Source organism: Delphinapterus leucas, chromosome 1 (genome assembly GCF_059928025.1).
Source record: "Delphinapterus leucas isolate spDelLeu-1000000601 "Yukka" chromosome 1, BTC_Dleu_Yukka2, whole genome shotgun sequence".
Taxonomy (NCBI): domain Eukaryota; kingdom Metazoa; phylum Chordata; class Mammalia; order Artiodactyla; family Monodontidae; genus Delphinapterus; species Delphinapterus leucas.
In genome coordinates this window covers 138,291,994-138,312,868 of record NC_143129.1, presented here as the reverse complement: position 1 = coordinate 138,312,868, position 20,875 = coordinate 138,291,994, and the positions used below count along the sequence as shown (strand labels likewise).

The 20,875-nt window shown below is 40.0% G+C and overlaps 1 protein-coding gene across 19 annotated transcripts in view; it reads left to right on the top strand.

The window, feature by feature from the left end:
* Positions 1 to 20,875, top strand: part of NFIA (nuclear factor I A) — a 390,456-nt gene that overhangs the window by 235,486 nt on the left and 134,095 nt on the right. For 17 of the 19 annotated variants that reach the window (XM_022575823.3, XM_089921805.1, XM_089921781.1 and 14 more), the window contains one exon: positions 471 to 545. The exons of the other annotated variants lie outside the window; for them this stretch is intronic. In XM_022575823.3, the coding sequence (XP_022431531.1) occupies positions 471 to 545 (75 nt within the window). The remainder of the gene's footprint in view (positions 1 to 470; positions 546 to 20,875) is intronic. 19 annotated transcript variants of the gene reach the window in all.

The window sequence follows — 20,875 nt, the reverse complement described above, 5'->3', positions numbered from 1 at the left end:
GGGTAACATCTTTAAATCTTGTTTGGTTTGAAGGAATGGATAGCTAATCCAGATCAGATGTTTCTTTAGAGAACAATGTTTAAAAACTGTTAGGGAATTTAGCTATCCTAGCTGATTCTTAGGTAGGCTGTTTTCATCCCGGTTGTGAAGGTCTCAGAGGTCAGCCAAGGTAACCATTTATTTTAAATCGTCTTTTGTTTCAGATTTCCTGTTGAACTTTTTTTTTTAACCATTTCAAAAATCACCCAGTTGTTGTGTCGTAGCTTTCCATAAGCTCCAGATTCAAAGATTCAAACCAAAAAACCATCTACATAACTAAATGACTCTACCCTCCTACGTGACTCTTAACTAGAGCAGAATATGAAATTAGACTTCACATTTTTTGATCACAATGAAACTAATATTTGAAATTCTCTTGTCAGATGTCTTCTATTTATGACACTTCGCTTCTTTTGTTTTTGTTTCCCCAGGACATTTGGGCTTCCAGGACAGTTTTGTCACATCAGGGGTTTTTAGTGTGACTGAGCTAGTAAGAGTGTCACAGAGTAAGTATAATTTTGCTTTGATTTGGTACAGATTTGCCTTGGGTTTGTGCTTACCTTTTGCCTAGGCCTCCTAAAGACATAAATACCTTTCAGAATCTCCTTTTCATACTCCCACTGGAAGAATTTTGCCACGTAGTTTGTTTGACAGCCAAGAATTTAAGTCAGGAAAAATTAATATCATTTTAATGTGAGACACAGGGAAAGAACTGAAATCCTGAGTGTCTCACATAGTCCCTAGTCTATAGTGTGAACCTGTTTTAAAAAAATTGAGGCTTCCTGGATTTCTAAGAAATTCTGAGTTTTAAAAGAATTTGTTTTTGACCTTTAAAGAATGCTAATGCCCTTAGCATGAGTGACACCGTGCAGCATGATCATTACCAGCTTGTCAATAATCACCAACAACAGTGAATTACGAGTACCTGTCACCACCCTGTTCCATTGATCAAAGGGTCATTGATTGTATTTTTGCTATGACATAATCCAGACAGTCCAAGGAGAAAGTATAGGATTCTCCCTCTCCCTCCCTCCACCCCATGTAAACACACACACACACCCCCCCCACACTCTTTGTTTTTATTTAAAACCATACCTATATTACCCACAAAAACATCTTTGTTTTTATTTAAAACCCTACCTATATTACCCCTGAAACTAACATAATGTCACACATCAATTATACTTCAAAAAACTAATAATAATAATTTTCATCACACTTCAAACAACTTTGCAGGCCTTGAAAAGATCATAGGCCTTAGGCATTGTGCCTATTGTGCTTAATGGATTAAAATAAAAGTTTCTGGCTAACATTAAAAAAGTGTATGTACAATGACTATGGTGTTCTAGGTCCCAATACCAAGGAAAATTATACTAAATATTAAAATTTTATTTTTTATCCCCCTTCAACTTCAGAATACCACTGGTGGATAAAATTTACATTGTTGAAATTGGTTTCAAGCTGCATCAAATTCTTTGTGGAATGAGGTGGAGTAAAAATAAATATTTTTATTTCAAGTTCATACCCTCCGTTCACTGTATTACAGTCTTGCAAGCTTGACCGAGTAAGCAAGTCAATCTCATGATAAGATGTCAGGTCAAGCAAGCCAAGCCATCCTGATCTCACAGGCTCAGGTTCTTGTCTGTTCTTATTTCTTAAAAATCCAGAACGTGGGATACAAGGTGTGGGCAGGGGATCTGAGGGTGGAGGGAGAGTCTATCTGCCAAGCACTGTGCTAGGTTTTCATGTATGTTACATAAAATTAATCCTTGCAATAAACATGTGAGATTAAGAAATTACTCTCATTTTTACAAATGAGTTAAATCGAGGGTCTAGTTAAGTCATTTTTCCAAAGTCAAACAAGTGGGTAAAAAGTTAAGCTAAGTCTGTATAGCACTGAAATCTGTACTCTTAGACTAGCCCAAAGGAACTTGAAGAAATCTACAACCTGAGACTAGACAGGGAAAACAGCAGGAAGGTAACCATGGGTGTTAGAATTCTACAGTCGGGAACCCTTGGTTAATGCTGGGATGTGCTGGTGTAGGGGTTCAGAACCCTAAAGAATGAAGCATTATGAGCAGCAAGGTATGACTTGGAATGGCGAAGTTGTTGGCATATGATGAAGTGTGCTTAGAGTACCAACCAGCGAGCTGGAGAGAAGATTGCCTTGTTAATTTGGAGGATATGCACTGCCCTAGCACAGCCGATGAACCAGTTATTTGCCGTAGACAAATAAAAATGCATTTGTATGTATATATTTTTACTTTTTTAAGATCTTTAAAAGGTGATCATCATCGTACATTTTTCTTGCAATTTTAATAATACGAGTAATATAGAGTATATGCATTAGAGTATAACTGTCCTCATGGCATTACTGGGGCATACATTCATTCATAGAGCCCTTACTGGGATATAATCATAGCCTTAATGAGTGAAAAGAAAACCCTTTTAAGATTGGTGCACAAGACCTTTTTTATTCTACCCTTGCTGCTGTAATACGTACATTTAGTCTTCATTACCGTCAGTGTCCTGAGGCCTGGGGGTTTGTATGTGAAGGCCTTCACTGCTCAGAACCATCCCCAGAATCTCATCCTTCTTCCACTGTCTCTGTGTCCCTTTAAGGTCTTATATCCCAAGCCTTATCAGTTCCAAACTTGACTAGATTTCCATTCAGTCTACCACACGTGGTTGCCAAGGGAATTCTCAACCTGCCTTCGAGATTGCCAGGGGGTATGGCCGGACCACACACTGAATCTACAGAGGGACCTGGTTTGTTTCCTGTCCCTGTTTAGAGGGCTGTGTTGCTGATGCCTGGCATAGCGAGCATCCTTCGGCCCTTGAATGCTTTTCGATTCTGTACACTGCTGTGTAATTGCTCTAGGACTCATCACACATGCCCTCATGCTGACTGAAACTGTTTGGCAAGAGTGGGACTGGGCTGCGTCAGCTCAACCATGGCTTCTGGCCAAACTGCCATCCAGAGCCCCCTCCCTCCTACAGATCTTTAATCCAGGTTTGTTCAGGGTCTGTGTCTCGAGATTGCCTTGGCTGATGAGGGAAGGGTCCCCCAGCTCGTGTTTCCTCACCCAAACACCTTTCTGAAAGACGTAACACTCAGACCGTATGATGGAGTCAAAATCCTTAACCATTCCTTACGGCGCTGCCCACCTCCCCACATTAGAAGAGCTAAGCATCCATTCTAGAGGTGCAGTGGACACTTTTTCCAGATAAGTGGGGCTGGGATGCGTTCTGTAACCTTGAGATAGAAATAAGCTAACTGGCATGTAAGTTGATTAAATGCATGATGTTAGCCCTGGTAGGAGCATAATGTAACATATGAAAAATTACAGTAGCCAGCGTTTATCAAGCATACACCAAGTACCAGGCATTGTGCTAGGCATCATTCAGTCCTCCCATGGTTGCTGTTATTGTCCCTTTTTATAGATGAAGGAGTCGGTGATGCTCAAAGTTAAGAAACTTGCTCCTTTCACTTTACTGTACTCAGCTAGCTGCCTGTAGACATTTTTGTCATGATCTCTCCTATAACTGCAGTATAGAACTAAACAATCCAAAGATTCTGTGCTTTTATTAAATTATCATTTCTTATGAGAGTTGATAAACTTTTCAATTGTTAATATGTGCATCAAAAAAAAAAGTTTAAATGATTTTCAGTAAAGTAAACAAGTAAAATACTTAACAATTTTTTTTCCTGGATTTGTTTTCAGGTTTGATTTTTTTTTTAATGAATAGACTTTCAATATCGCTTCCTCCCCAGGTTCCTCTATGATTAACATCTTTCGTTAGTGTGGTACATTTATTATAATTGGTAAGCTGATATTGATACATTATTAACAACTCGAGTCTGTAGTTTACATTAGGGTTCACCCTTTGTGTTGTACATTCTGTGTGTTTGGACAAATGTTTTACAGTATCATACAGAATAGTCTCACTTCCTTACAAATCACGTGTGTTCCAACTATTCATTTTCCCACTCCCCCAACAAGTGATCTTTTTACTCTTTCTCATAGTTTAGCCTTTCACCTGGATGTTTCTCATGGGCTCAGTGTCTTAGAATTTCTTCCACTGTGCTGCACATTTCTTCTTAACTTCCTCCTGTCTAGCCCAGCCCCACCCAGTCCCCCCAGTCACACCTGGGACCACATACGTGGCCCAGAAATTTCACACTAATGGTGGCCTCAGCTTGAAAATTTTCCCTCTTCTGGATCTTTCGAATTCAGTTTTTAAATTTGCTAATACAAATATTGACATTCCCGAGGTTTCCAGTTCGTTTCTGTTTTTAGTTTTCCTCCTTTCAAATTTAATAGAGGAGGGAGATGCTATTTCAGTATTTCCTCATGAGGATTCACTGAAATAACTGTGCTAAGTTTGTTGATTATAATCGTGTTACTACAGGGTGGCCATGGCCGAGAAACTCAAGAGAAAGCTGCTGGCTTAGCCTTGCACATTCAGAGGCGAAGGGTCAGGCGACAAGGTTGCTTGACATGAAATCATCCTCCTCAGATGCCCGGGGCTGTTGGAATCAGGGCCTCCTGCTGCAGTCTCCCACCAGTTCCCCTCTTACCCTTGCCTCCTGCCTGCCTACCTTTTAATTTTTTGCATCATCCAGACTCTGTGAAAGGCAAGAAAGGAGAGTTCTGTTTCTCTTAGCAGCAAAGAGAGTACTGTAGCATAAAAGTAAATGTATATTCATTCTCCTCCTACCTTTTCCCCCATGTGCTAGGACCATCTGAAAGTAGTTCTAGTTATTTATTACTTTGTTCCGGGGGAGGGAGGGCGACATACAGACCACTAGACACGTTGCCAGAGAGAGAGAGAAGTCTTCTCTGCTCTGGGGGAGGGGGTTTATAAGTGCTAACGATGAGGTTCAGAATCATTAAAGTTGTTTTAGCATAAGACTGTGAGGAAAGAGACAGGAACCATCTGTTGAAATGGCTCTTACATGATGCTGCATTTTAAAACAAAGCCTTCTAGAAGCATTTTCAGATGGGTCTCTTTCCCATGAAGTTGCTACAAAGAGAGCCCACTCTACTGGTGGCTAAATTGATGCTGCTTAGATAGCTCTCTGTCAGCACCCTCTCTTGTTTATTTTGCACCAGTGTTTTCCTCAAAGTGTGTGCTTTTGAGGCTGTCAAATATCCTTCCTGGTATGCACCCAGAAAATCCTCCCGAAAAAATCCACTACTTCTGCCCATATCCTTCTAAAGTGCTGACTCTTTTTTTTGAAGTTGGTGGAGTGACTCTGAAACCTTAAATACTTCACTGGGAAAGAGGAAAACCGCAAATACACACAGGCCATTGTGACTCTGGCCTGACGGGTTCTAATTTTCTAGCAGTGGTTTGTACACCCGAGCTGGCTGCAAGGGTTAAGTAAACTTCGTGGCTGGGTATGATTTCATGGCCCTGGAATTTTGAAAAGCCAGGGTTCTCAGTACATTGTGGCCAGCCTTAGAGTCTTTGGGTGTGAAAACCACTCTCAGTTACCCAGACTGATTTTGGGTTCCTGTTGCATCGCTGCAGAATCTATTAAAATCCAGCAGCTGAATCGTCCTGGCTCTGCCACAAAGCTAGGCTGCTGGGTGGCCACAGGATTCCCGAGCTGTTTGTCAATGGAGAGTGGGAGTGAATGGAGCAAGGCATATGCCTCAGCCTGGCATGAGGTGGCACCCTAGTGGATGTTCTCTGCCTTAGAAATGTGCACTCTTTCTGTATTCTTACACGAGAATTGTCATTAAGATCCAGGTTGCAGTTCATTTGTAAAATTCTCTCTTAAGTCTCTAGGTCCTTTGTGTGTCCCTGGCGGCCCATATCCACACCCTTGGATTTTCTGACCAGCAATTTAGTAGGAACTATTGTCAGTAGTCTAACCTGCCGTGATGGCGCTACTACAACAGAATTAACTCGGCTCCAAGGTGCAATAAGGAAATGAAGATCTTTGGTAGGGACAAGCCCAAACTTGAAAATTACGAAACGTTCCTGCAAAGAAGGACTCATGAGGAAATTGGTGTAGGATAAGGGATTCCGGATGTCCCAGTCCTTTGGGGTGCCATTTATTTGCCAGATTTTAGGTCTTTGTTGTGGAATAGATTTGAAACTTTCTTTTCTGAATAGGTGGTCTGTTGGTTCACCTTTGATCATGGCACTGGAAATTATTTTTAAAAATAAGGTTATATTCTTACGCAAGCTCTTCTTTCGAAAGAAACCATTTGGGCTTGAGCATTAAAGGAAGAAACAAAAAGATTATAACAAAAAATACACTGCAGCCCTAGCATGAACAGTGGCTGTGACCTTGCCTCTTGTTTGCCATTATACAATTCAATGGCAGTCCACTCAAACTATGCTCTGGATCAATATCCTATTAAAGCAGCACAAAAAGTCTCCATAAACTTAGTGGTTAGCTATGTTTATAAATGGAACTCGGCATAATTAGATGGTCAATAGCAGGCTCTACTAGTAATTTTAAAATGAACATCACACATTTTCTATCTGTAGAAGTCAATGGCACCTCTTCCAGAGTAAGGGTATCGTGTGCAGCAGACAAAAGAGTAGGAGTTCCTTTAAAAAAATCATAATGCCTATCTCCAGAATGCAGTTTTTCAAGAAAATCTGTTACATTGTGGAATAGAAAATACTGATTGGCCCTATATATTTTTTCATTTGCCTGTCTAAGCCACCTTATTCTGAATATATTATGACATTGCAAATGTTTTATTTTCTAGTTTTAATCAACCCCTCATGGAGAGATAAAATAATAAATATTGCCATACTCTTAGGAAGAAAAATACCAGTCTGGCTGGCTTAATTTAGTGGGTTTCCTCTACTATAATTCAATAGATTTTCAAAATAAATACTGAAATTGAACTATTTCAAAGGGATGTTTTGTTGTATCATTTTTTTTCTTTTAATTTTCTTGACATATTTGGGGTGAATATTTGGACAGTAAAGCTGGCAGCAAATGGAATGAACTGGCAGTAGCAGAAATTTTCGTCAACTACTCTTTCTTCTGAATCCCGGCTCACAGTATGTGTGGCCAAACATGATATTTTCTTCTGTCCCACTCTCCTCACCCACTAGAGAAAGAGCCACGTAAAGTAAAAGGTGTTCCCACCCTTACCTACAAATTGAAATGTGCATATACCTTGTGTTTGGTGTGGGCTCTGTCAGCCGTGTTATGACCACCATGTCGGCTGAAATTAGAGCTATGATAAGAACAAGCTTATGACATCAGCAGACCCATCAGCCAATGCTGTGCATGAAGGTCTTGTCCTTTCTGTTACACTCATACCCCTACAGCCTTCCTGGTTAGAGCTGGCAGTGAGTTCTCATAGCAAGATTTAGAGGGCCTCTTGTTTTCTTTTCTTAGCTGAAGCTCCTACTAAATTTACCAGACTATGAACATTTTTATTGTAAAGGTTTGACTCAGGGAGAAGCAAAACACATGACACCTTGATGTACATACTATTTTGTTATCACGATCTCTTTTCATATATTCGTCTATTTCTCATCTTTTCTAGGTAATTTTTTCCTTGGATAATATATAAAATCTATATGCAAGATGGCGTAATGGTATCATAAAATAGTCCAGGATAATAGATTTGGGGATCTGGCCTTACCAAGTGACTTTGGGCAACATTTAACCCCTCTCAGATGTGTTCTCCTGATAGGTAACCATGATTTATTCAATCAGCAAAGATTTATTAAGTACCAGTTGTGTGCTGGATCTAAGTCTGAGTGCTGGAAATATTGATTTCAGAATCCATAGCTAGTGGGAAGCAGCCCCATAGCACAGGAAGATCAGCCCGGTGCTTTGTGACCACCTAGAGGGATGGGATAGGGAGGGTGGGAGGGAGACGCAAGAGGGAGGAGATATGGAGATAATATGTATATGTATGGCTGATTCACTCTGTTATAAAGCAGAAACTAATACACCATTGTAGAGCAACTATACTCCAATAAAGATGTTAAAAAAAAGAAAAAGAAAAAAGAAACACCTTTCAGGAGTGTTTCAAGGATGAAGTGAGAAAATGTCAAGAGTCTAGCACATAGTAGATGCTCAACAATGGTAACTACTATGATTATTATTGACCAAAGCCTCTGTCCTCGATCTTTCACTCAGAGCAGATCCTTGAGTTGACCACACTATAAGCAAATTTATTAAAAATGTGTGTGTGGGGCTTCCCTGGTGGCGCAGTGGTTGAGAGCCTGCCTGCCGATGCAGGGGACACGGGTTCGTGCCCCGGCCTGGGAGGATCCCACATGCCGCGGAGCGGCTTGGCCCGTGAGCCATGGCCGCTGAGCCTGCGCGTCCGGAGCCTGTGCTCCGCAACGGGAGAGGTCACAACAGTGAGAAGCCCGCGTACCGCAAAAAAAAAAAAAAAAAAAAAAAAGTGTGTGTGTGTGTGTATAAATTAAGAAGGACTGATTTTAGAATTCATGTTCTAAAAATCAGTTTATTACAAGGACCATTCTAGTGACCCTTTCAGAGTTAGTAATTCCAATAGAAAAAGAGCATGCCAATACTAGATGTAATTCATCTGCTTTAGGAAGCCAGAAACTTCTTATTCCACACGTTTTCAGCCAAAGCCTATGTTTCTGCATTATTCTTGGAATTTCTCTTCCAGGGTATAGAATGGATAACAAGATGTTTAAAAATTCTCGGTCTAACATTGACACGTTAACAACTTTTTAAGTGGCCAGCCACACCATGGTTATTTTTATCAGAGTTTTTCGAAGTATTTGGTTCTGTAGTATTTGAAAATTTTGCTTTCTCTTACATTATGGATGTAAAAATTCCAGTATGCTGGAGGTCATTACTGCCAGTTGGTTTTTAGTAAATCTTCCTTTATGCACTCATAAGCCTCAGTTTTTAAAGAGCAGATATTCATATCCAGTAGGTAACATTGGGGAACTAAAAGGCATTTGGGGGCTTTCCAAAAGCCTGACACAAGAAGACTGCAACTGTTATTGAGATTTTGGCTGGAATATATTGTCCTCACTATAACTCTTTTTTTTTTTTTTTTTTTGCGGTACGCGGGCCTCTCACTGCTGTGGCCTCTCCCGTTGCGGAGCACAGGCTCCGGACGCGCAGGCTCAGCGGCCATGGCTCACGGGCCCAGCCGCTCCGCGGCATGTGGGATCTTCCCAGACCGGGGCACGAACCCTTGTCCCCTGCATCGGCAGGCAGACTCTCAACCACTGCGCCACCAGGGAAGCCCCTCACTATAACTCTTAATGATTACAAAGATTGTTGCTGATGACCCTATAGGCATGTCTAGGATGAGATTGAGGGGGTTCACACTCAGAAAAGCCACATATTAGGTCAAATACTGGAAACTGAGTTAATCCAGTATGTGATTGGTGTGAGGACATATTAGCACCCAGAATTTTTCAAGAGATGTAGGAGAGAAAAAATTAAACAGTTCTTGGTGAAAATATTGAGAAGTATTGCAGACATCTGGATTTGTAGGTTGTTGAGATGGGACTCTGTTGACATAGTTTGGTTTCCTAATTGCTAATGGTCAGATAGTCCCAGTGCACTCTTGGTCAAGGGGCTTATGTTTAGAAGCCCATCCTTGGTTTATAGATCATTGTGGTGAAAAGACCTCTTAGGCTATCATACCTATTCCCTGTCAGAGAAGACTTAATCCCATGGCTGAAGCTGTATCATATACTAAGCGGGTACCACATTTGACCTCAACCAAAAAGCTAAGAAGAGATGATACTCTAAAATGCAGAAAATCAATTTCAGTCCCAAAGGCAGAAGCCACTAATGCAAGAGATCTGTCAGCATCGCTCACCCCGCTGTGGGTTGCTCTGCAGGACCAGGTGTCAGGCCCTTTCACCCAGTGAAGCACTGCCTGCCACTCTAAAGACCTATAAAAACAAAGAAGGAAGGAGGAGGAAGAGGAGATATTTGTTTTGCCAGTTAAGTGGTAGGTGATAAATATTTCTCTATTTAAATCTTACTGAATTCATCTCCCCAGTAACCAATGGTGAAGGAAGGACAAGGAGACGAGAAATGTGGGTTTCCCCTCTGTTTCTTTGGGCAGGTATCTAGAGATATCTGGGTTCAAATCCCTGCTCTGTCACATGTTCAGCTGTGTGATCTTGATCACGTTACTTAACCTCATAGCTCCCTTTTCACTTCTAAATGAGAAGAATACGAGTGCATATTCCATGTCCCCATGCAAGGATGAAATGAGATAATTCAGGTAAAACCCCTATCCCATTGCCTGCCTCTTAATAAATACTCGATAAGTACTAGCTCTTCACCATCTTTCATTAACAAGCTCATATAATTTTAGTTCAACTCAGTAAACATTTGTTGCATGTGAATATATGAAGCATCCTTCACTGTGTGCTGAGAATACAGAAATAAGTAGGAGACAGTTCTTTCCTTTATAGAGTAGATATGTAAGTTTACTGAGATCCAGGACTGGACTTTATGGCGATAAAGTGCCTGAATACGCTTTATTTACAAATTGAACTCACAGTAATTATCTATCAAAGATAAACCATCTTCATGGCTCATAGTGGGGAGGAAGAGGGTATCAGTGAATGGTTCCCATTTTCGTAAAAGGAAAATATTGTTTTAGAAATAAAAATTCCTCTATTTACCTTCTTTGCCACCACAAATTTACATAATCCTTACCCTGTGTCCTCAGAACGTGAATGTGTGGAAACAGTGCTCTGTGTTAGCTGCTTTTGGCACCTAATGCCACATTTCATAATGAAACATTGCTTCAACCTTATAATAGCAGGGAAGTTCATTTTCACCTAGAGGGAAACCCTTGCTTTGGTTCAGTGCCTTTCTTTTATGTTCCATTCTGGAAAAATATACTCCAAGCCTGCATTGGGTCAGACCTTTCAGAATGGAAGAGTGGGGAAAGGAGATCAGCACACGGTTTACAGACTAGAAATCTGCTTGGCAAAGGAGTTGCTGAAGACCGTGGCGTAGAAGCTGCAGAGAAAGTACCTTTATGATTGATTTGCATTCAAGTCAGACTGACTGCCGTGTGGTCATTTTTCTAACCCATAACTGCTCACACTGCAGCAGTCTGCTATCTGCAGGGTGTCTGAATTATAGCAGTCTATGTCCGTGTTCCCTCTTATACAAATTACTTACACTGGTTTCTTTTTCCATGCAAATTCATCAGTTTTACAGCCCTTCGAAGCCACAGTCAGGAAACTCTGGCCGAGAGCACAAATTGATAAAATGAGTTAATTTTTACTATACTTACTTTTTTCTTTCTAAGAGCCCTCTCTCATAAGCAGTGTTCAGGAAGCATATTACGGTAAAAGGAAGATAACAAAGGAGTTGAATTTTCTTGCCACAAATTACTTTCCAAGTTAATTCCCTTTAACGATGATTCCAGATTTGCTTGAGTTTTCATAGCATTGTGCGTTTACAACTGTGCCTTTGATAGAAAGAAGAACAAGTATTTTCCCATGTTCACTCCTTTTGTGCCAGTGACATGGACTTTCTTAACAAGATCTGTGCCGCTAGAATGCAAAACAACACTAAATTGTGCTGGGCCCGTAGAACTGTGTGCTGTTGTTGGACGTTTTCCCCCCCAGTCTTAAAGTACAAGTTCCCGAAGTCTCAGTCAGTACATTAGAGTATGTAATCTAGAGAGAAATAAACCTCTCTTTTTTTTTTTTTTCAATAGTTATTTTACAAGTTGGAAATCCAGTACTAAATCCTGATAGTCTTTTTGGGGGGATACCTATTAGCCGATATTCCATCTTCTTTAGTTGCCATGCAGATTTGAGGAAAGACCAGCTATGACTGTTAATCTTTAAAATGTAAACCCCACGAGGGCAAGGGTTTTTATGTATCTTGTCCACTGATGGATCTCAAGCATCTGGAGCAGAGCCTGACATATTAAAGGTGCTCCATAAATATTTGGTGAATTCAACTGAATGCAGCCTCTCAGAGAAGATGTGCCATTAGCCATAGGCTGGCCACACTAGTCATTTAGTTAATGCTCCCGCTGATTCCCATTGAACAAGTTGTGAACTCAGTGCACTGTCGTCTCCCAGGCAGAGTAGCTTGAAATTTTGGATAGAGTTTTTTTTTTTTTTTCCATCATCTTCTCTTTCCAGCAATGCAAGCCTGAGCAGATTGTCTCTGGTGGATGGCAGAAGTTCAATAACCGCAACCTTATCCAGCTACTAATGTGTACAGAAGAGCAGGTCATTAAGAGGGTTGGCTACTAAAGTAACCCCTTTCTTCCAATAGCCCACATTACTGTAATGATTCCTTAATAGCAAACAGTTTATTAAGAAATGACACAAAGACCAGGTTCTACTCATGACAGGAAAGAAGGGTGGGGGGAGAAGGATGAATGACTTAGGAATAACATCTTAAGAGACAATTCCCCAACGTTAACCTTTGTGTTTTTTTTGATTTTTTTTAACATCTTTATTGGAGTATAATTGCTTTACAATGGTGCGTTAGTTTCTGCTTTATATCAAAGTGAATCAGTTATACATATACATATGTTCCCATATCCCTTCCCTCTTGTGTCTCCCTCCCTTCCACCCTCCCTATCCCACCCCTCTAGGTGGTCACAAACCACCAAGATAATCTCCCTGTGCTATGCGGCTGCTTTCCACTAGCTATCTATTTTACGTTTGGTAGTGTATATATGTCCATGCCACTCGCTCACTTTGTCACAGCTTACCCTTCCCCCTCCCCATATCCTCAAGCCCATTCTCTAGTAGATCTGTGTCTTTATTCCCATCTTACCCCTAGGTTCTTCATGACATTATTTTTCTTAACTTCCATATATATGTGTTAGCATACGGTATTTGTCTTTCTCTTTCTGACTTACTTCACTCTGTATGACAGACTCTAGGTCCATCCACCTCACCACGAATAACTCAATTTCATTTCTTTTTATGGCTGAGTAATATTCCATTGTATATATGTCCCACATCTTCTTTATCCATTCATCCGATGATGGACACTTAGGTTGCTTCCATCTATCTCCCGGCTATTATAAATAGAGCTGCAATGAACATTTAGTACATGACTCTTTTTGAATTATGGTTTTCTCAGGGTATATGCCCAGTAGTGGGATTGCTGGTTCATATGGTAGTTCTATTTGTAGTTTTTTAAGGAACCTCCATACTGTTCTCCATAGTGGCTATACCAATTCACATTCCCACCAGCAGTGCAAGAGTGTTCCCTTTTCTCCACACTCTCTCCAGCATTTATAGTTTCTAGATTTTTTGATGATGGCCCTTCTGACTGGTGTGAGATGATATCTCATTGTAGTTTTCATTCGCATTTCTCTAATGATTAATGATGTTGAGCATTCTTTCCTGTGTTTGTTGGCAATCTGTATATCTTCTTTGGAGAAACGTCTATTTAGGTCTTCTGCCCATTTTTGGATTGGGTTGTTTGGTTTTTTGTTATTGAGCTGCATGAGCTGCTTGTAAATTTTGGAGATTAGTCCTTTGTCAGCTGCTTCATTTGCAAATATTTTCTCCCATTCTGAGGGTTGTCTTTTGGTCTTGTTTATAGTTTCCTTTGCTGTGCAAAAGCTTTGAAGTTTTATTAGGTCCCATTTGTTTATTTTTGTTTTTATTTCCATTTCTCTAGGAGGTGGGTCAAAAACGATCTTGCTGTGATTTATGTCATAAAGTGTTCTGCCTATGTTTTCCTCTAAGAGTATGATAGTTTCTGGCCTTACATTTAGGTCTTTAATCCATTTTGAGCTTATTTTTGTGTATGGTGTTAGGGAGTGTTCTAATCTCATACTTTTACATGTACCTGTCCAGTTTACCCAGCACCACTTATTGAAGAGGCTGTCCTTTCTCCACTGTACATTCCTGCCTCCTTTATCAAAGATAAGGTGACCATATGTGCGTGGGTTTATTTCTGGGCTTTCTATCTGTTCCATTGATCTTTCTGTTTTTGTGCCAGTACCATGCTGTCTTGATTACTGTAGCTTTGTAGTATAGTCTGAAGTCAGGGAGCCTGATTCCTCCAGCTCCGTTTTCCGTTCTCAAGATTGCTTTGGCTATTCGGGGTCTTTTCTGTTTCCATACAAATTGTGAAATTTTTTGTTCTAGTTCTGTGAAAAATGCCAGTGGTAGTTTGATAGGGATTGCATTGAATGTGTAGATTGCTTTGGGTAGTAGAGTCGTTTTCACAATGTTGATTCTTTCAATCCAAGAACATGGTATATCTCTCCATCTATTTGTATCATCTTTAATTTCTTTCCTCAGTGTCTTACAATTTTCTGCATACAGGTCTTTTGTCTCCTTAGGTAGGTTTATTCCTAGATATTTTATTCTTTTTGTTGCAGTGGTAAATGGGAGTGTTTTCTTGATTTCACTTTCAGATTTTTCATCATTAGTGTATAGGAGTGCAAGAGATTTCTGTGCATTAATTTTATATCCTGCTACTTTACCAAATTCATTGATTAGCTCTAGTAGTTTTCTGGTAGCATCTTTAGGATTTTCTATGTATAGTATCATGTCATCTGCAAACAGTGACAGCTTTACTTCTTCTTTTCCGATTTGGATTCCTTTTATTTCCTTTTCTTCTCTGATTGCTGTGGCTAAAACTTCCAAAACTATGTTGAATAAGAGTGGTGAGAGTGGGCAACCTTGTCTTGTTCCTGATATTAGTGGAAATGGTTTCAGTTTTTCACCATTGTGGACGATGTTGGCTGTGGGTTTGTCATATGTGGCCTTTATTATGTTGAGGAAAGTTCCCTCTATGCCTACTTTCTGCAGGGTTTTTATCATATATGGGTGTTGAATTTTGTTGAAAGCTTTCTCTGCATCTATTGAGATGATCATATGGTTTTTCTCCTTCTGTTTGTTAATATGGTGTATCATGTTGATTAGTTTGCCTATATTGAAGAATCCTTTCATTCCTGGTATAAACCCCACTTGATCATGGTGTATGATCCTTTTAATGTGCTGTTGGATTCCATTTGCTAGTATTTTGTTGAGGATTTTTGCATCTATGTTCATCAGTGATATTGGCCTGTAGTTTTCTTTCTTTGTGACATCCTTGTCTGGTTTTGGTATCAGGGTGATGGTGGGCTTGTAGAATGAGTTTGGGAGTCTTCCTTCCTCTGCTATATTTTGGAAGAATTTGAGAAGGATAGGTGTTAGCTCTTCTCTAAATGTTTGCTAGAATTCGCCTGTGAAGCCATATGGTCCTGGGCTTTTGTTTGTTGGAAGATTTTTAATCACAGTTTCAATTTCAGTGCTTGTGATTGGTCTGTTCATATTTTCTATTTCTTCCTGATTCAGTCATGGCAGGTTGTGCATTACTAAGAATTTGTCCATTTCTTCCAGGTTGTCCATAAATAAGGAAACACAAGCTTTAAATGATACATTAAACAAGATGGACTTAATTGATATTTATAGGACATTCCATCCAAAAACAACAGAATACACATTTTTCTCAAGTGCTCATGGAACATTTTCCAGGATAGATCATATTTTGGGTCGCAAATCAAGCCTTGGTAAATTTAAGAAAATTGAAATTGTATCAAGTATCTTTTCTGACCACAACGCCATGAGGCTAGATATCAATTACAGGAAAAGATCTGTAAAAAGTACAAACACATGGCGGCTAAACAATACACTACTTAATAACGAAGTGATCACTGAAGAAAGCAAAGAGGAAATCAAAAAATATCTAGAAACAAATGACAATGGAGACACGATGACCCAAAACGTATGGGATGCAGCAAAAGCAGTTCTAAGAGGGAAGTTTATAGCAATACAATCCTACCTTAAGAAACAGGAAACATCTCGAATAAACAACCTAACCTTGCACCTAAAGCAATTAGAGAAAGAAGAACAAAAAACCCCCAAAGTTAGTAGAAGGAAAGAAATCATAAAGATCAGATTAGAAATAAATGAAAAAGAAATGAAGGAAACGATAGCAAAGATCAATAAAACTAAAAGCTGGTTCTTTGAGAAGATAAACAAAATTGATAAACCATTAGCCAGACTCATCAAGAAAAAAAGGGAGAGGACTCAAATCAATAGAAGTAGAAATGAAAAAGGAGAAGTAACAATTGACACTGCAGAAATACATAAGATCATGAGAGATTACTACAAGCAACTCTATGCCCAACGTTAACCTTTGGAGGAAAACTCCTCGGTGGAACAAAGTCCACAAATACTTCAGGCTGGAGTAATCGCAGTGCCGCTTAAGAGATTTGGAGAGCCAGTTCTCACTATTTATGTGTATTTACAGATTTCTAAGTGTCATTTTGCACTGCTTAAAGATTGGGAGAGGGGGTGCAAATGGAGAGGGAGGGTAGTTATTTACTCTTCTTAATTCAAAGTATATTTACCGATCATCAGCTGTTTGGGAACATAAAAGAGGCTGTGGGATCTGTAGGATTAAAGGCCATCTGGTATAAGGCCTCTGACTTCATGACCTAGGGAAGTTACTAAACCTCCTTGTGCCTCAGTCCTTCCTAGTGGTGTCATAAGGATTAAATAGGATGAGGTGCTGAAAACTCTTAGCCCAGTGTCTGCCCAAAAGTGATGCTTAGTAAATGTTAGTCCTTGTTGTTGTGATGGTGATAGCTGTAGCAGTGATGGGCGGTGCTGGTGGTAGTGGTGGTGAATTTTCACTTTTATCATAATGAATATTAGAATTATGAGGTCCAAAGTGTTTAAGTGACTTAACCAAGTTCTGCAGGTGGTTATTGGCAGAGCTGGACTCTAAACGATCTCACCCAGGCCCTGACCAGCACTTTTTCTATGCCTTGGGATGTCTATCTTTACAGAGCTCAAATTGCACTCAATCTAGTTGGGTAGAAAACCTTATGTATGAGTTAATTAAAGAATGATGAAGCCTATGGTCAAGTACACATGGAGTAAAACCAGGTTTCACAGAGCAGGTTATACAGAGCAGACAGGAAATGTTGTTGGTCCAGTCCTTCCTTGACATCCCCACGTTTGACTGGCAGTGGCTATAAATCTCTGCACCACACCAGCAGGCAGTTAGTCATTAGCTTCAGAAGCCCAGCGTGACATCCTGGACAGACACCTGACAAATCATTTAACCCTCTCTCGACAACTTATTTCCCTAATTTGCAAAAAGGATGTAATACCATCATTAGCTAAGAAGCACATTTTGTTATATACATGTTTTTGATATTTTATATTTATTAGAATAGTATAATCGTTTGCTCGTTTATGCCCTTCCATAGTGTATAATTAGAAACATGTCTTTTATACCTGTTTATTATCCAGAAAGAGGTGACAGATACCAATTGTGAAAATTCTATTTTCTTCCTTGACAGTGTAGTTTAGGTCTCCATTCCCTTTCACCAGGACTCCGGAATCGACCTACCAACTGACTTCCCCACCTCTGGAGTCTTGGTCCCCTTATGCACATTCTGTATGCTGTCGTTATATTAACATTCCTCAGATTCAACAATTATTTTATCACCCCGCTACTCAGAAAATGTCATGGTTTCCACAGATCACTCACTTACCTCCTACCTCCAAACTTAACGTACGTACTCTTTTGCTTAGAAACCCTCTCCTATCTCCTTCTGGGCCTCTTTACATCCCAACCATCCTTGAAGGCTCAGCTTAAGCACCCACCCTTCCTGGAGTATAACCCTTTTTCTGATCCCGCAAGCCAGTGGGATCTATTACTCCTTTGAACTTTCCTAACACATTCTTTTCATTTTCCCTATGAGATTTAACACATTCAGTCTTGCATTAGATATTCAGGTATTATTTTATTATTCTGCTAGGTTGTAAACCCTGTGGGGACAGAGATACTACATACCCTTTTAGCATCTCAAGTTTAAGGCCAATATTGTACATGAAAGTCAGGGTGGTGCAGCAGGAAAAGCACAGGTTTCGAGGTCAGACATCTTTGAATTTTAATCCTGGCTCTCTCTCTTTCTTGCCTTTCTGTGATCCAGGACAAGTGATTTAACCTCACTCCAGGGCTTAGTTCTCCTCAGCTAGAAAATGTACCTTTCCTGAAAAGATTGTTTTGAGGCTTAAGTTAGATATAATAAAGTGCTTCTCAAAACATGGCCCCCTAGGTACTCAGAAAAGCCTGCTGAAAGTACACCTTTTGAGTTCTTAGTTACTTGTCAAGGCTCTTCCTGTTCTTCAGATTAGAGGCACTGAGAATACCCAACCCATTGCAAGGATACTTTGACCTCTGCACTCAGATATAAGGCTTTCTCTTTGGCTGTCACAGTATCACTGAATCAGAATCCACGCCAATAAGCTGACATTCATGCCAAACATACATACAGACAGCACCGGGTGATGTTTCCTTACAAGACTCTTTTCAAGAAGGCAGAATGTGGATGCTCTTTTTTAGATTATAGCTACAGTGTACTAAATGGATCACAGGAAGTAAATAGACAGGCAAGTTAAGGAACATTTCTGTGGGCTTAATTATTTTTTTATTCTCTCTGAGAAGTAGACACACCACATGCACGCATGTATTTTTCTTCCTTCACCTGTTCTGGCTCCCTTGACATTGTAAAAATATAAGCAAGGTAAAAGATATTTTCCAGGGTAGAACATGATAAAGTGTTAAATGGAAGAGCAGCTGGATGTTCACCAATAGGTGGAAGCCCTCAGACTTCTCTCAGTGGAGTCAAGTCCATCTCACTCACATCTTGCTCTGTTTTTCCTTCCAAGAGGGAGGGAGTGGGGTCATGCAGCTTCCACGGCGCTCCATCCGGCGGAAGCCTCAACCCCATCTTGAAACTTGTGAAGAAAATCTAAATCGAGACCCATGATACTGATTAGCCTTATCCTCTTTTTTAGTTAACGAGAGATGCCAATCTCTAAGCTCCATGATGGCACAAACATTAAGCACCTATTATATGCCATGTTGCTAAAAGGGATAATGGGTGGTCCATGCCGATATTAGAGCAATCCCCTCCACACCCCATGGCCTATTTCAGACATAGAATATTATGAAATCAAAGGGGAGATTATGTAAATAAATTTAATATAAAAAGCAAATTTGGGAACGACTAGCAAAATTATTAATTAGAACTCCCTTTACACTTATTGTCAAGCCTAACCATTTGTTTTTGAAGTAAAGGCCTTCCTCCATAGAGCCTGTCATTGAGAAATGTGTCTGAATTTCAGAAAGTATATGTGAATTTCAAAGCTTTCTATTTCTTAGCAGTGACTATTTCTATATAACAATAGTTGCGATTAAGGTTTAGCCATTGCTATTAATCAAACAACTAAATGTTTATTTTAGAAATTGCTGTGTCCTCTCATGCCTTTTCTTGATTCCATAGTTTTATTATGGCTTCATAATTCACCCAGTTTCCCAAGCAGCCGTCCTGGGAATTATCCCATACTCCTCCTTTTCCATTATTACCACACTCAAGAAGTCAGTACATTTTCTCAATTCTAACTCCTAAACAGCGGTCACCAGGCTCCTTTCTATCCCTTGAATTTAGACCACACCCCCATCTTCTTTTATTTAAATGAACCCCACTGGCCTCCACGGTTTTACTGATGATATTCTTTAACTGCCACCCCTACCCACTCCAAGCTTACCCTCCTGACAGGTGGTGTGTCTAGCTTATAAGTGCAAATTTGATGACAGCATTCCTATACTTCGTTGGTTCTCCTTTGACTAACAATCAATTCCATTTGACCAATGCTTACTGACTGCCTCCTGGTGTCAGGGATTGTATTAGATACTAGCAGTATAAACCCAAAAGTCCCCAATGATAGTGGAGTGTGATAAGTCCTTTAATAGCTTATAAACTTGGGAATCGACTGAACTCAAATTCATATTCCTTAAAGAAACCTGCCTACCCTTCATGACCTGACCTTAAGTCTCCCCTCTTTTCCCCATGTATTATATACTACATCATATCAAGTTATCAGAAATCCAGTCACATTTTATGTACTCTTACCTTTTTTTTTTTTTTTTTTTTCGGTACGCGGGCCTCTCACTGTTGTGGCCTCTCCCGTTGAGGAGCACAGGCTCCGGACGCGCAGGCTCAGCGGCCATGGCTCACGGGCCCAGCCGCTCCGCGGCATGTGGGATCTTCCCAGACTGGGGCACGAACCCGTGTCCCCTGAACCCGTGTCTCAACCACTGCGCCACCAGGGAAGCCCTGTTCTCTTACCTTTATAAATGCTGTTCCCTCTGCCTAGAATGCCTCCATCCCTGTCAGTTGGGTAAATCCTACTTGTCCTTTTAACATTCTTCCATAACATTTAACAGGCATCACATTTACTGAGGCCCTTTTACTCCCTTGAACCTCTTATCCCTCAGCTGGGTTACATACCTACTTTGTGCAGGCATATCAATTTAGGAATAACTCTAGCAAAGGACTTATCAGACTGTATTGAAATTAATCTGTCAGCCTTACTCTCTAGAGCTGTTTCAGGGTAGGGACCATGTCATTCATTTAAGTGCCTTTCTTACCCAGCACAATTCTTAGCAATAGCAGACTCCCAGTAATCATTTGCTGAAAGAATGAAAGTCCCTGGTTCATGATTTTCCTAATTATCCTTTCTTCTTATGGATATGAGCCTCTATTTAATTTATTTATATATCCACTTCTATGGGCTTAAAACTCTCAAACTAATGCCTCAATACAGAAATATATGCATCTATTGCTCCCACCTTGTGTAATCTTTCAAAAGAACAGATTATTTGCACTTATATAGTTACATCACTGATTTTACACAGAATTGTTTTCCAAGATTGATAGATGTTATTTATTCATTTGAAAATATTTATTAAGCTACTCCTGTAAACAGGATATCCAAGACATAAAAAAGTACAGAGAATCACATCTCCCAC